Source organism: Puma concolor, chromosome E1 (genome assembly GCF_028749965.1).
Source record: "Puma concolor isolate L17-30 chromosome E1, mPumCon1.1.hap2, whole genome shotgun sequence".
Classification (NCBI taxonomy): domain Eukaryota; kingdom Metazoa; phylum Chordata; class Mammalia; order Carnivora; family Felidae; genus Puma; species Puma concolor.
Window position 1 is genome coordinate 47,738,092 of NC_141680.1, and position 13,527 is coordinate 47,751,618.

The 13,527-nt window shown below is 38.4% G+C and overlaps 1 protein-coding gene across 6 annotated transcripts in view; it reads left to right on the forward strand.

Moving 5' to 3' along the window:
* The window catches only part of TLK2 (tousled like kinase 2), a 115,715-nt gene that overhangs the window by 39,030 nt on the left and 63,158 nt on the right, over nt 1-13,527 (forward strand). For 3 of the 6 annotated variants that reach the window (XM_086687656.1, XM_025927755.2, XM_086687658.1), the window contains 4 exons: nt 170-239; nt 1,265-1,308; nt 2,042-2,137; nt 11,883-12,050. In XM_086687656.1, the coding sequence (XP_086543782.1) occupies nt 170-239; nt 1,265-1,308; nt 2,042-2,137; nt 11,883-12,050 (378 nt within the window). The remainder of the gene's footprint in view (nt 1-169; nt 240-1,264; nt 1,309-2,041; nt 2,138-11,882; nt 12,051-13,527) is intronic. The other 3 variants (XM_086687657.1, XM_025927756.2, XM_086687659.1) reach the window with 2 other exon arrangements.

Sequence of the window (13,527 nt, forward strand, 5' to 3'; positions counted from 1 at the left end):
TACACATTCCCACACCCTCAGTCTGGGTTGAAAGGTAGCACTGCATAACTCCAGGACTCTGATTTAGGACTTGCCTTCTGTCTTCTTATAAGTTTGATATTTTGTACCTACTCTCATAATGTGAAAAAGTTAACAAAATGCTAATTGTGATGTATATGGTATTTAACAGACTCCTGAGAAAAAACAGAATGACCAGCGAAACCGGAAAAGAAAAGCTGAACCATATGAAACTAGCCAAGGTATTAATAATTTCATACCAATAAAAATACTAAATTCTTGGAATTTAGATACTTAGAATTTCCAACTCACAAGAAATAATTAGTTCCTACACAGGGATTCCTAACAAAGGAGATTTGTGTACCTTAAGGGAATATCAGGCTGTTTATTATAGACTCGCCATTTGATACACACTTGCCAAAAGTGTCAGTTCTTTGGGGACCCTTGTTTTCCCTGTTGTAAGTTAACGATCTTCTCACCACAGGTTTTTCTTCAGACTAAGCATGTATTATACAGAAAAGAGGTTACATTGGTGTTGTAACTATGTCTTGCATTAGCTCAGTGATTTGTTAATAATTGGTAGCCAGAAATGGTTTCATTTACATGGCTGTCCTTTGTACCTGCTCTCCTGTGGCAATTCAGTTGAGCATTGGCACCCAGTGGGCTAAATCTATAAATATGATGGGTTATGATGCCAAATATCTTTGTGTAATTAAAGAGGGAATAAATGGTTTGCTTCGTCACCTCCACCCCCTCTAAGGAATGGAAGTCACAGTCTTTTTTGCATTTTTCTTATTTTTTTATCTACAAATTATTTTTTACTTTTGGGCAGGGGGCAGAAAATTGTCCCAAAGCGACATGGTCCCATAAAGTTTTTTGTGGCCTAGCATAAAACCCTTTAGTCCTGATGAGTTTGTTTTGAATTTTTTGTTCTCTTGATTGAGGGCATGGACTGTACATTTGTTTTATTTTGATTCATAGCTGTGGCCTAGGTTTTCTTACCATATTATAAAAGAAAGATTAGCAAATCTTAAAGGAAAGCAAGCTGAGAAAAAGTCTTCCTTTCACTGCTTATTAAGGCTTTTATTAGATGGAGGAAACTGTCTCTGTTCTTAGGATACAGGTAATTTGGCTTATTTGTTAAAAGTAAAGCCAGTACTTGAATTGATGATGACATACGCAGTTAGTGAATACATAGTACGTTTTAGTGAAGGATGGTTTACGTATGTTGTTGGAAAAACTATACTTACTTTGGTTTCATTTTCAGGGAAAGGCACTCCTAGGGGACATAAGATTAGTGATTACTTTGAGGTAAGTTAAATTTTTGGAAAAAAAGTTTATAGTGATTTTTTAAAAATCTGAATCCTTGCCTTCATTTAAGGCTTTAGAAAGCAGTGTTTTGCCTTTACTGTGCTCTCCTCCCCTTCCTCCCCGTCTTCATCAATCTGATGTTGGCCCATCTCTCTCTGTTAAGAGGAAACTGCTGCTGACTTCCTAAATTTAAATTTGTTTATGATGTGTCTTGTCTGTGATGATATAAAAATTCACAAATGAGGTGATGTTTCTCTTGGCCAGACTAGGTTTCGGGTCTTGCAAAGATTGAAATGGAGTGACTTGGACTCTTCTTTTGTCCTCTTCCCTTTAGTTCGGTGGGACACGTAGCGAGCTCACTGACCCATCGTTAGTGGTTCCTAAAGAAGACACTAACATCCACTGTACCACTGTATTCCTGCTTCGGGTTATTTTGAGACAAGAAGGGAAAACATTCTTCTCTGATGTCCTTTCAAAACAATGTGTACCTTCAGCTTTCAGCCACGTTTTCTTTATATCTTTTTGGTACATTTCTGCTGGAGCTCCTTCTTAAAATCTCACTGAAAAGCTAGCCAAAATTTGACTTACATGGTATTTTTCTCTTTAGCATGAGATGTATTGACTTAAAGGGGCCATATAATTAAGACCTGTTTGTGTGTTAATCTTTTACTCTCCTTATCTGAAGCACAGTACTGTTTTGAATTATTCATATCCGTTTTTCCCTGTTGGCCAGTTTGCTGGGGGAAGCGGGCCAGGAACCAGCCCTGGCAGAAGTGTTCCGCCAGTTGCACGATCCTCACCGCAACATTCCTTATCCAATCCCTTACCGGTAAGCATTCACCTGGAGAAATTTGACACCTGTTGTAGGAGGCGAGAACCCAGGATCACTCCAGCAGTTTCTCTTCCGTTAACTACCCAGGGGAATGAGGCACTGAGGAGAAACATTCAGTGCTACCTGTGAGTCACTGAGACTCAAGTCTGTCTCCGTAAATTTATGTTGCACAAGAGCTACCCCTGTTTCTCAGTATAGTAAGTTACCTCTAAGCCTACAGCTCAGTTCCGTCAAGGAAATGATTTCCAATTTAAACGTAAACTTTGTATCCTTGCCAAACTTAAATATAAGTTTGGCATTTGATTTATTTTCAAGGCTTTCTCAGTGATGTGGTAGAGAAACTCATGTTACTCAAATTTGAGATGGGTTTGTTACCTTCCCTTTTTTTTCTTTTAAATAAGATTTTTATTTTTAAATAATCTCTACGCCCAGTGTGGGGCTCGAACTCACAACCCCTGAGATCAAGAGTCGCAGGCTTCACCGACCGAGCCAGCCAAGCCCATCTGTTTCCGTCCTTCAAGTGAGAACTGAAGATCTTAAGACCATTATAGCCAGATTAGTGGTTCTCAACGTGGGGTAGTTTTGCCTCTCAGGGAACATTTGGCACTGTTGGAGTAATTTTTGATCACAACTGGAGGGTGGGAGGAGGGAGCTGTAGGCATCTAGTAGGCAGAGACCAGATGCTAGTAAACATCCTACAAAGTACAGAATAGGCCCTCATAGTAAAGAGTTTCTTGCTCCAATTGTCACTGGTGCCGAGATTGAGACTCCTGAGCTAGCTGCCTATTAGGGGATTTTGTGTTAATTTACTTGAGTGCCTTTGGGTAATTTGTTGATACCATACAAGATCTTTGTACTCAGGAGTGTGTTCTGTCTGCTGATGCCTCAGGTATTGCTTTGGGATTTGGGGGAAGAGGGATCTCCCTATGTTCAGTTTTTGTGCTAGGTCTGTTTTTAGGAAAGCTGTTTGACTCTGCTACCTTAGCAGAGTTGGGTAATACTGATCTCCTAAGTGATTTAGTCTTCTGTGTTAAAGTGTTTAGAATGCATTTCTTTTCCTCTTCTATCTCGTAAAGACATGCGTTCATTAAGGTGACCGCAGTTATTAAAGCACTTGGTAAACTGTATCCAACTTGAAAATTTGGCTATTATCTTGTCATCCTTGCTATATTTAAAAATGTTAGAAATGTAAAGGGGTGCCTGGATGGTTCAACTGGAAGTGTCCTCCTCTTGATCTCAGCTCAGGTCACGATCTCACGGTACATGAGATCAAGTTCCACATCAGGGTCTATGATGACAGCACGGAACCTGCTTGAGATTCTCTCTCTCTCTGTCTCTGTCTCTCTGTCTGTCTCTCCCTTTCCCTCTCCCTCTCTCTCCCTTCCTCCCCCCCCCCCCCCGCACTCCTGCACGTGCATGTGAGCTCTCTCTCTCAAAATAAACATTTTAAAAAAAGTTAGAAATGTTTGATGTGTAGATCTATTTGGTTAGGTTGAGGGTTTTTAGGTAACTGTTGAGGAGGCTTGTGTCTATTTTTCTTAACATTTATTTATATGTTCATTAAAATTTTATTTTAGAATTTGTAAAGTAATCTCTGTACCCAACGTGGGGCTCAGATTCACAACCCCAAGATCAAGAGGTGCATGCTCCACTGCCTGAGCCAGCAGGGCGCCCCTATTTTTAATTTTTAAACCAATTAAAGTGCTTAAAGTATTCCAACACAAGAAAGCAATATTACCAGCCTCCCTCCCCAAACCCCCTTATGCTCCCTGCCAGTTATTAGCCCCCTCCCTGTCATTGGGAATAGCCACTGTCCTGATTTCTAACAGCAGAGATGTTTTTTTTCTTTCTGTTTTTGTATTTTGTATGAAAGAAATCATACAATGTACACTCTTATGTCTGTCTTCTTTTGTTCAACATTACTTCTGTGAGATGAATCCATATTGTTGTGTGTTTTGTTGTAGATCACTCATTGTCACTGGTGTGTGGTATGATTTTAATATTTTTATTTACTAACATTTTAATTAAAAAAAATTTTTTTAAGTTTATTTATTTTGAGAGAGTGTGAGCAAGCAAGCAGGGCAGGGGCAGAGAGAGAGGGAGGGAGAATCCTAAGCAGGTTCCATGCTGTCAGCACAGAGCCCATCATGGGGCTCAAACTCATGAACTGTGAGATCATGACCTAAGTTGAAATCAGGAGTTGGACGTTCAACCAACTGAGCCAACCAGGCGCTCCTATATTTTAATTTTTAACTATTTGGTTAATCTGTTGCACATCTTCTTCCACTAGAATGTTAATCTCATGAGACCAGGGACTTTGCTTTGTAGTTGATTGCTGTTTCCGTCTCTCAGTCTTATTACCTAACGGTATAATTATTATTACTGTTTTTTTGACTTGACGTGAAGAGATAATATCTTGTTCAGTTTTTGGTCTTTAACACCCAAAACCGTGCTTGGCACACATAGCAGATGCTCAGAGTTGTTGAAAAGAAGAATCGAGGGGCGCCTGGGTGGCTCAGTTCGTTAAGCGTCCAACTTCGGCTCAGGTCATGATCTCGCGGTCCGTGAGTTCGAGCCCCGCGTCAGGCTCTGTGCTGACAGCTCAGAACCTGGAGCCTGTTTCAGATTCTGTGTCTCCCTCTTTTCTGACCCTCCCCAGTTCATGCTCTCTCTCTCTCTCTGTGTCTCAAAAATAAATAAATGTTAAAAGAAAAAAAATTAAAAAAAAAAAAAGAAGAATCGATGGATAAAGAATTATTTTAGTTTTTTCCCCCCTAAGTATTTTTTTGTATTTTTTTATTTTATTTTTTTATTTTTAAAATTTTACATCCAAATTAGTTAGCATATAGTGCAACGATTTCAGGAGTAGATTCCTTAGTGCCGCTTACCCATTTAGCCCATCCCCCCTCCCATGACCCCTCCATTAAACCCTCAGATTGTTCTCCATATTTATGAGTCTCTTCTATTTTGTCCCCCTCCCTGTTTTTATATTCTTTTTGTTTCCCTTCCCTTATGTTCATCTGTTTTGTCTCTTAAAGTCCTCACGTGAGTGAAGTCATACGATTTTTTTCTTTCTCTGACTGACTAATCTCACTTAGCATAATACCCTCCAGTTGCATCCATGTAGTTGCAAATGGCAAGATTTCATTCTTTTTGATGCTCCATTGTATGTATGTATGTGTATATATACATATATATATATGTATATATACACATACATACGTACATATATATGTATATATACATATATGTATATATACACACCACATCTTCTTTATCCATTCATCCATCGATGGACATTTGGGCTCTTTCCATACTTTGGTTATTGTTGATAGTGCTGCTGTAAACATGGGGGTGCATGTGCCCCTTCGAAATAGCACACCTGTATTCCGTGGATCTATGCCTAGTAGTGCAATTGCTGGGTGGTAGGGTAGTTCTATTTTTAGTTTTTTGAGGAACCTCCATACCGTTTTCCAGAGTGGCTACACCAGCTTGCATTCCCAGGTTCTTTTCTATTTTTTGTTGAAAACAAAGAAGTACCTAAAACATGAGGCTTTTAATGCAGGAGTTTGGTAAAAACTACAGCTAATAGCTGGCAAACTAAGAATGATTTTTAGATTTTTAAAGAGTTGTGGAGACAGAAGAATATATCGCAGAGATGTTATATGGCCTGTAAAGCCTAAAATATTTGTGTGGCCCTTCACAAAAAGGAAATCCTTATAAAGTTAACTCCATATAATCATTCCTTAGGTCAAGAAGTAAAATATTTCCAGCACCCTGGAAACCTGTGTGCTCTTCTCTGATTACAATGCTCTCTACCCTGGAAACAACCACTATTCTAACTTTCATGATTATAATGTGCTCTTCCTTACAGTTCGACCATGTGTGTATCCCTAAACAATATAGTTTTGTTCTGTCATTAAGTCAGTTTTGTTAATCATGGCGTTTAATCATAGTTTTTAAATTTTCTGTATTCTGATTTTTGGTTGTTTGTCCTGGCAGTTACCAAGAGAGGTGTATTTATTATCTCTCATGATTGTGCGAGTTGTTTCTTCATGTATTTATAGTTTTGCTTTGTGTATTATTAAGTGACCCTTCATCTCTTATGATACTTTTTGCTCTAAATGCATTTTATCCAATATTTAATGTATCCAAACCATTATATGGTATAGATATTTCCATTTTTATACTACCAGCTTTTCATTATGTTTTCAGTATACCTGACACATAAATAGTTGAATTTTTCTTTATTCTGTTTAAAGTATTTTTTTAACGTTAGCTTTTATTTTATTTTATTTTATTTATTTTTAACATTTATTTATTTTTTTAAAAAAAAATTTTTTTTTTCAACGTTTATTTATTTTTGGGACAGAGAGAGACAGAGCATGAAGGGGGGAGGGGCAGAGAGAGAGGGAGTCACAGAATCGGAAGCAGGCTCCAGGCTCTGAGCCATCAGCCCAGAGCCTGACGCGGGGCTCGAACTCACGGACCGCGAGATCGTGACCTGGCTGAAGTCGGACGCTTAACCGACTGCGCCACCCAGGCGCCCCAACATTTATTTATTTTTGAGAGACAGAGAGAGGCAGAGCATGAGCAGGGGGAGGGCGGGGGAGAGATACAGAATCTGAAGCAGGCTCCAGGCTCTGAGCTGTTTGTTAGCACAGAGCCCAGTGCGGGGCTCGAACTCGTGAACTGCGAGACCATGACCTGAGTTGAAGTCAGGTGCTCAACCAACTGAGCCACCCAGGCGCCCCTTTAGCATTTATTTGCCATCTTTTAATGTGTTTTCTATTCATGCTGCATATTCTCTTTTCTTTCATTTCTTGCTTTATTTGGGTTGTTGTTTTTTTGGGGGGGCAGGTTAATCATTGTGTATTCTCATTCTCCACTAGAAGCTAGGTCCTGTTCGGTGTTTCTCATAGAAATTACCACACATATCTTCAGTGTGCCAAAGTTTGATGTTAATAGTATCTTTATCCTCCTCCGAAATAAACAGTGACCTCAGAACATTAACTCCATTTACTTGCTACTATGTTGGTGGTGGTGGTGGTGGTGGTGTATGTTTGTATTTTGCTTTTGTTTGTTTTTTTTTAGCCTCATACAACATTATTAGTTTATATTGTCACTGTTCATCTATTTTACTGTCAGTGTTCATTTACCTCTTTCTTTGTACTTCTTTTTTGCATCTTACGTCTTCTACCTAGGGTCCCTTTCCTTCTACCTGAAGTACTCCTTTAGTATTCTTTTATATGTATCTGCTGAGGAGTTAATTGTCTAGGTTTTGTTTGCTTAAAGTACTTAATTTTGCTTTTATTCTTGAAAGATACTTTTGCTGTGTATATTTTTACATTGGCATTTTTTTTCTCTTAACAGCTGAATGTATTATTACCATCTTTTGACTCCCATTGTTACTACTGAGAAAACAACTTTCATGTATCTCTCATTTCTTTGAAATTATCTGCTCTTGTTTTCCCCTGGCTGCTTTAAAAATCTTCCATCTGTGGTGGTCTGCAGTTTCACTATGATGCATCCTTTTATTTCTCTTGTTCGTAATGTGTTAGCGTTTTTTGTTGGGTCTTGTACCAGTTCTGGATAATTATTAGCCATTGTCTCTTCAGATATTGTCTCTGCCCTGTTCTCTTTTTCTTTTTCCTATGAAATTCCAATTAATTGTGTGTCACACCATCTCACCTTATCACTTTGCCTTTTGACTTTTTTCTACTTTCTCTTAGTCTCCATTTGCTCCACTCTGGATAGTTTCTTGCCTTTCTGGTCCCAGATTCTCTTGTTTTGTTGCATCTAATTTGCTGTTAACCTCACTGAATTATTATTATTATTTTTTAATGTTTATTTATTTTTGAGAGAAAGAGCGCAAGCAGGGAAGGGGCAGAGAGAGGGGGACAGAGGATCTGAGGGTCTGAAATGAGCTCTGTGCTGACGGCAGTGAGCCTGATGTGGGGCTTGAACTTGCAAACGTTGAGATCACGACCTGAGCCGAAGTTGGACACTCAATCGACTGAGCCACCCAGGCTGTCCAACTGCACTGAATTGTTAATTTTTGTTATTGTGTTCCCTGCTGATATTTTCAAGTTTGTCTTTTATTTATTTATTTAGTAGAGTATTTATAATCTGTATTTGATAATTCTGGCATTTGATGTGTTATGAATCTATTTGTTGTCTGTTGTTTTCCCTAGCTGTTGCTCAGGGCTTTATTTCTTTTACGCTTCTTTGGTTTTTTGACTGTGTGCCGCTCATTTTTCCTGAAAAATTATTTGTGAAATTTGTTTGAGATCTAAAAGATGTGTTCCTCCAGGGAGAATTTTTCTTTGCTTCTTCCAAATGCCTAGAGATTTTACCCATCCAGTACTACTTTAAACCGCTGAATTCATGGCTTGCATTTTGTTTGATTGGTTTATTTTGTTTGTTTGTTTCAGCTACCCAGTCGGTATTGATCTGGATTGTGTTAACATTTCTCAGGGGAGCCCCCGCTCCCTGTATTGCCAGGGCAACTTCCTTGTAGTTCTCTGAGGGTGGAGGAAATTTTTCTCCTGCTTTACATTTTCCTTTAGAGTGTAACCCTTTGAAAGTCCTTGAAGCTTGAAGCGCGAAGGGTTTCCTTATTGAACCCCCTGCCCTCAGTGGACTTTGGCCTGTGACGATCCGTTTGGCACCTTGTGCTCTGTAAGCGGGATGGTCAAGATCTGCAGGTACCCTTAGGGCAAATATGACTTGAATGCTTCATTTAAGTGTCTTGCAGTCCTAATTTCCCTTAGATTTTTGCCCTGGCAGATCCCTTATTTTATCAACTCTTCAATGCTTTTAACATCTTTTTTTTCCCCATGTTTTGTCCTGTTTCTATAATCATTTTCTAAGGGAAGGTTAGTTCAAACATCCTAGCCTGCTGTATTTCCGGAAATATTCTATAAAATCTTTCAATCCTTGGCAAACATTTATTGAGTACATAACAGAATGATTAATTTTAGTATTGGGGCTTCGGAGATATAGTCTCCCAAGTAGTGCAGATATTGCTGTGAATGGGTATCACAAGCACATTGGAGCCTGAATTTAAACAGTTGCATTTGGTTGGGGTAGGAGTGTTGGCCTCGAGGAGGTGGACTCCGCTTACAGATTAAAAACCTAAATTCTTTTGTTGGGATCATTTTGGTTAGTTTATTTTACTTTTATTTTCTAAAATGAAAATGTTAGTTTTTCCTCATGAAGGGATACATACATGTTATGAAAGTCCAACAATTCAGGTCTCCTCCAGAACTGTTATTAAAGGGTTTACTGGGCATATATGTGTGTACATGTATGTTCATATAATAGTTTCCTAATTTCTGTTCTTTTATTTGTTTAACCAGTATCCTGTAAACATTTTTTTTGTCCTCTAAATAGTGCCGTAACAAATGTTCGTGTGTGTGTGTGTGTGTGTGTGTGTGTGTGTGTGTGTGTGTGTGTCTTTCGCATTTCTTTTCTTTTGCTTTGGATAAATTTCCAAGCTCTAATTCCCTAGTCAAAGAATATGCTTACTTTAAAATGTCATCACATAATTGCTAGCAGATTATCAGCACTTCGCAGGTCCCAGTTTCCGTGTACCCTCCTAATACTGAAGTTTATCACTGTAATTTTGTCAGAAGAATACCTTGTTTTACCTTGCATTTCTTCATTAGTGATATTAAACATATTTTCATAAGTTTAATGGCCTTTTGGATTTCTCTTTTAATGCTTCTTTAAGTTCTTTGCCTATTTATTTATCAGAGTGTTTGTTTTTTTCTTCTTGATGAGGAGTACATTATTTATTAAGGTTGTTAACTCATTGTCATTTATATGGTAAACATTTTTGCCTATTTATAATTTTATCTTTTAACTTCAGGTTGACTTTTGCCATTCAGGAGTAAAAAAAGTTTGGAGTCAAATTTGTCACTGTTTTCCTTTATGTCTTACTGGTTTTATGTTATTCTGAGATATACCTGAATGGTTTGTATTTTTAATGTCATGCTTAAAAAGTCCTTCACCACTAGAAAGTCATAAAAATACTTGTTTGTATTTCCTTGTAATTTTTATGTATAAGGAAGCAATCTGCTTTTCTACTTTTTTCTGATACCTATACAAATACCCTACCATCTATTTAGTAAATTCCCACTAATCTGAAACACAGTTTAATCACAGATTATATATCCATATTATAGGGGTCTGTTTCTGAGTTTTCTGTCCTGTGCCACTGATTGATCTGTCTGCTCACATACCGGTATTATACTGATGTGGTCTTGCTGTTTTGTGGTATGTTTTAATAACTAGTCAAGTTTCCCTGCTGTTCTTTATCAAAAGTTGTGTGGCTAATTTTGATTATCTTTCCAAGTGAATCTTAGAATTAATGTGTGAAATTCCACCAAATCAACTCCCAAAAGAGAGCAAGAGTGACACTGTGATCACTGCACCACTACAGCACTCTCTCGTAGCAGGAGAGAGAGAGAAAAAAGAAAAACAAAAGTAAATAAAAAGCCACATGCGTTGGCTTTTAAAGAAATTTGACATTTATAAAATTTGAATGCAGGCCCATGGTATTACCGTGTAGATCATCTTTTACATCTGCCAGTGAATCTGTAGTTTTTCTTATATGTAATCTCCATATTTCTTAAGTTTATTTCTAAACTTATTTCTCTCGTATAGATTTTTTGAAATTTTGAATCTGCTTTTTCTTCCATTATATATTCTGATAATAATCAATTATTGGTATATGGGGAAGCTGTTGTTTTTTGTGTATTTATTTTATATTCGACCATCTTACCGAGCTCTTATTTGTTGTTTTTCAGTTGATTTGCTTAGTTTCCTTTGTGAATAGTTATATCATCCAAAAATGACACTTTTTAATCTTTAATATTTCCCCTTGTTTATACCTCATTCCCCCCCTTATCACATTGCTAAACCTTCTGTAATAACGTTGAATGATTGTGATATTAATGTGTTAACCCCTTTCTAGTTTTCTTAACTTTATTGAGTGTGTCTTTGGTATGGCACCATTAATTTATGTTCATCTCTGAAAAAAAATACTGTGTTGTATTAAAGACGGATACTCCCAGTGTTTTTTGTTTTTGTTTTTAAGCGTTGCCCAACAATGTGCAAATCCTCTTTTGGCGTCTAAAGGGAAGAATCTTGATATCTCCGCTCCCCAATACTAATGTAATGAATTATATTGGTAGATTTGCTAATAATGAACCATCCTTAAATTTCTGGAATAAACCATACATAATTGTGTTATATCATTCTTTTAGTGTTCTGTGGAAATTGTGTTGCTTGTATTTATTTTCGATTTTTGCATATAAGTATAGCATGGTAAGGATAGAATTGAGAGTGAAATAAGCTTCCTGTAAATTAGGGGACAAATGTCTTCATCCTCATTTACCTACAGGATAGAAATAATGTTTCCTTTGTAGGTTTGAAGGTATTGTGAAGTCGATTTGTTGAACTCTGCAAAGTAAACTGCAATTTCAGTTGTAGAAATACGGAACAATTAAAATTGTAAAATACAATTAATTTTACAGAATTCAAGTGAGATACTATCCCAGATTTACAGATAAGTTATAATCCAGCGACACTGTGATTATGCTGTCCATATTTGTTTTCAGAGAAGGTGTTTTGCAAAAATTACTCTTCTATGCGCTGTGTTTTAATCCGTTATGTGTTTTGGCAGTTTCTGGCTGCTTTCTCATGTAATCCGTGGGGTTTCTTTGATGTTTTGCAGCGGCGGGTAGAGCAGCCCCTCTATGGCTTAGATGGCAGCGCTGCAAAGGAGGTGTCGGAGGAGCAGTCCGCTCTGCCAACCCTCATGTCGGTGATGCTGGCGAAGCCTCGGCTTGACACGGAGCAGCTGGCGCAGAGGGGAGCTGGCCTCTGCTTCACCTTTGTGTCAGTGAGTACCAAGGCTGACCTGATGCTGATCCGTGTTGCCCTCGAGCTCCTTGATGGAGTTTGAGGAATTATGTTCGTGAAGAGATGATGCCGTTACTAACTGTGTGCCTTCTAAAGGTAGCGTGGTTTTCTTCAGTGTCCCTTGGTTCCAGGGGGTGAGAGGGACTACTTTGTTAAAGTCTGGGCACACCGTGGGAAAGAAAATACGGTTTTAGGTTGACAAAGAAGTGAAGAAGATACAGATCAAATTCCGTTACAGCCAAAGTACTTGTCTAATTAAAGTCGCCAAACTCCAAGCGTCACTTATTTGAAGCAGCGTGTAGGTCAGAAAATGTTAGCAGGTAGGCGGGCATTCTGTAGTGTGTGTGCCAGTCTGTCTCCCCTCCGTGGTACTGGCGTGACCTGTACGCTTGCCTCCTCTCACCTCTTCACAGTGTTGGGACAGATACTTTTTCCAGGAGTATTTGGCTACCTGTTTGCTGTTCTCAGCTTACTTCTTTCTCTCTCCTTGGAGAACAAGTAGGTTTGACCCCATTTTTACTTATCAAATTATCTAGTGCAGTTTGACTCCAGGGTTGTTATTTTTCTTGGTTTCTGTGCCCCACCACAGATGATACAGAGCAAGGGAAAGCCCCGTTGCCCTATTCTTCCATTTTTGGGGGCCTCTTTCAGAGCTAAAGTCATCACTGATCCAAATTTCTTTCTCTTCTCCTGGTTCATTCGCTCCACTTGTAACCTAAGTTTCCTCTTTATTTGTTTCGTGAATTCTGAGTCATTAATCCACATGCAGTTGTATTCAAAAAGGCCATGAAAAGGGTGGGTGCCTTAAGGAAAGGAAATAAAAATTATGAAGTAATTAGCGAACCATTGTGCACAACTTGGAATACTTTCTTACCGTTATTATTGCTTTTTCTCAAAGAGATATTATAGCTTTTAAACTTAGAGAATTTTTTTAAGCATCAGAGGAATGGAGAGACTTCTTGTGTGAAGAGGGTCTAATTTTATCTGTGGGTGTCAGAAACAAAATTGGAGAATTGACCAATACAGTCCTGTGTGTGGGCCTGACAGTAGTATGGCATAGTTTGTGTGAGAATGTTGTGGTTCTCTATAGTATGCTTACAGAGCGCGTGTCTGTGCGTGTGTGTAAAAATTACATTGTTTACTATTCACTGACCATTAAATCTTCATCTTCAAGCTAACTTTCCCAGGTAAAACCTTGGATAATCAGAGGTTTGTTTGTCCTTATGTTCTTTTATTGCCTTTTTGAAAGCTATTTCCATTTCACTTGAGGGGAGTTCCCTTTGTTTATTGCACGAATACTTACTGAATGCTCACTATGTGACAGGCATGTAGCTAAGTACCCAGGATTTCGATCAGCAAAACTCGGTCCCCTATTGTGAGCCTTCCAAAAAAGGTATTGGGATGGGTGCACGTGGATAACGGCTTCCTCAGTCCTATCAGCTAGTGCACTCGGGCTG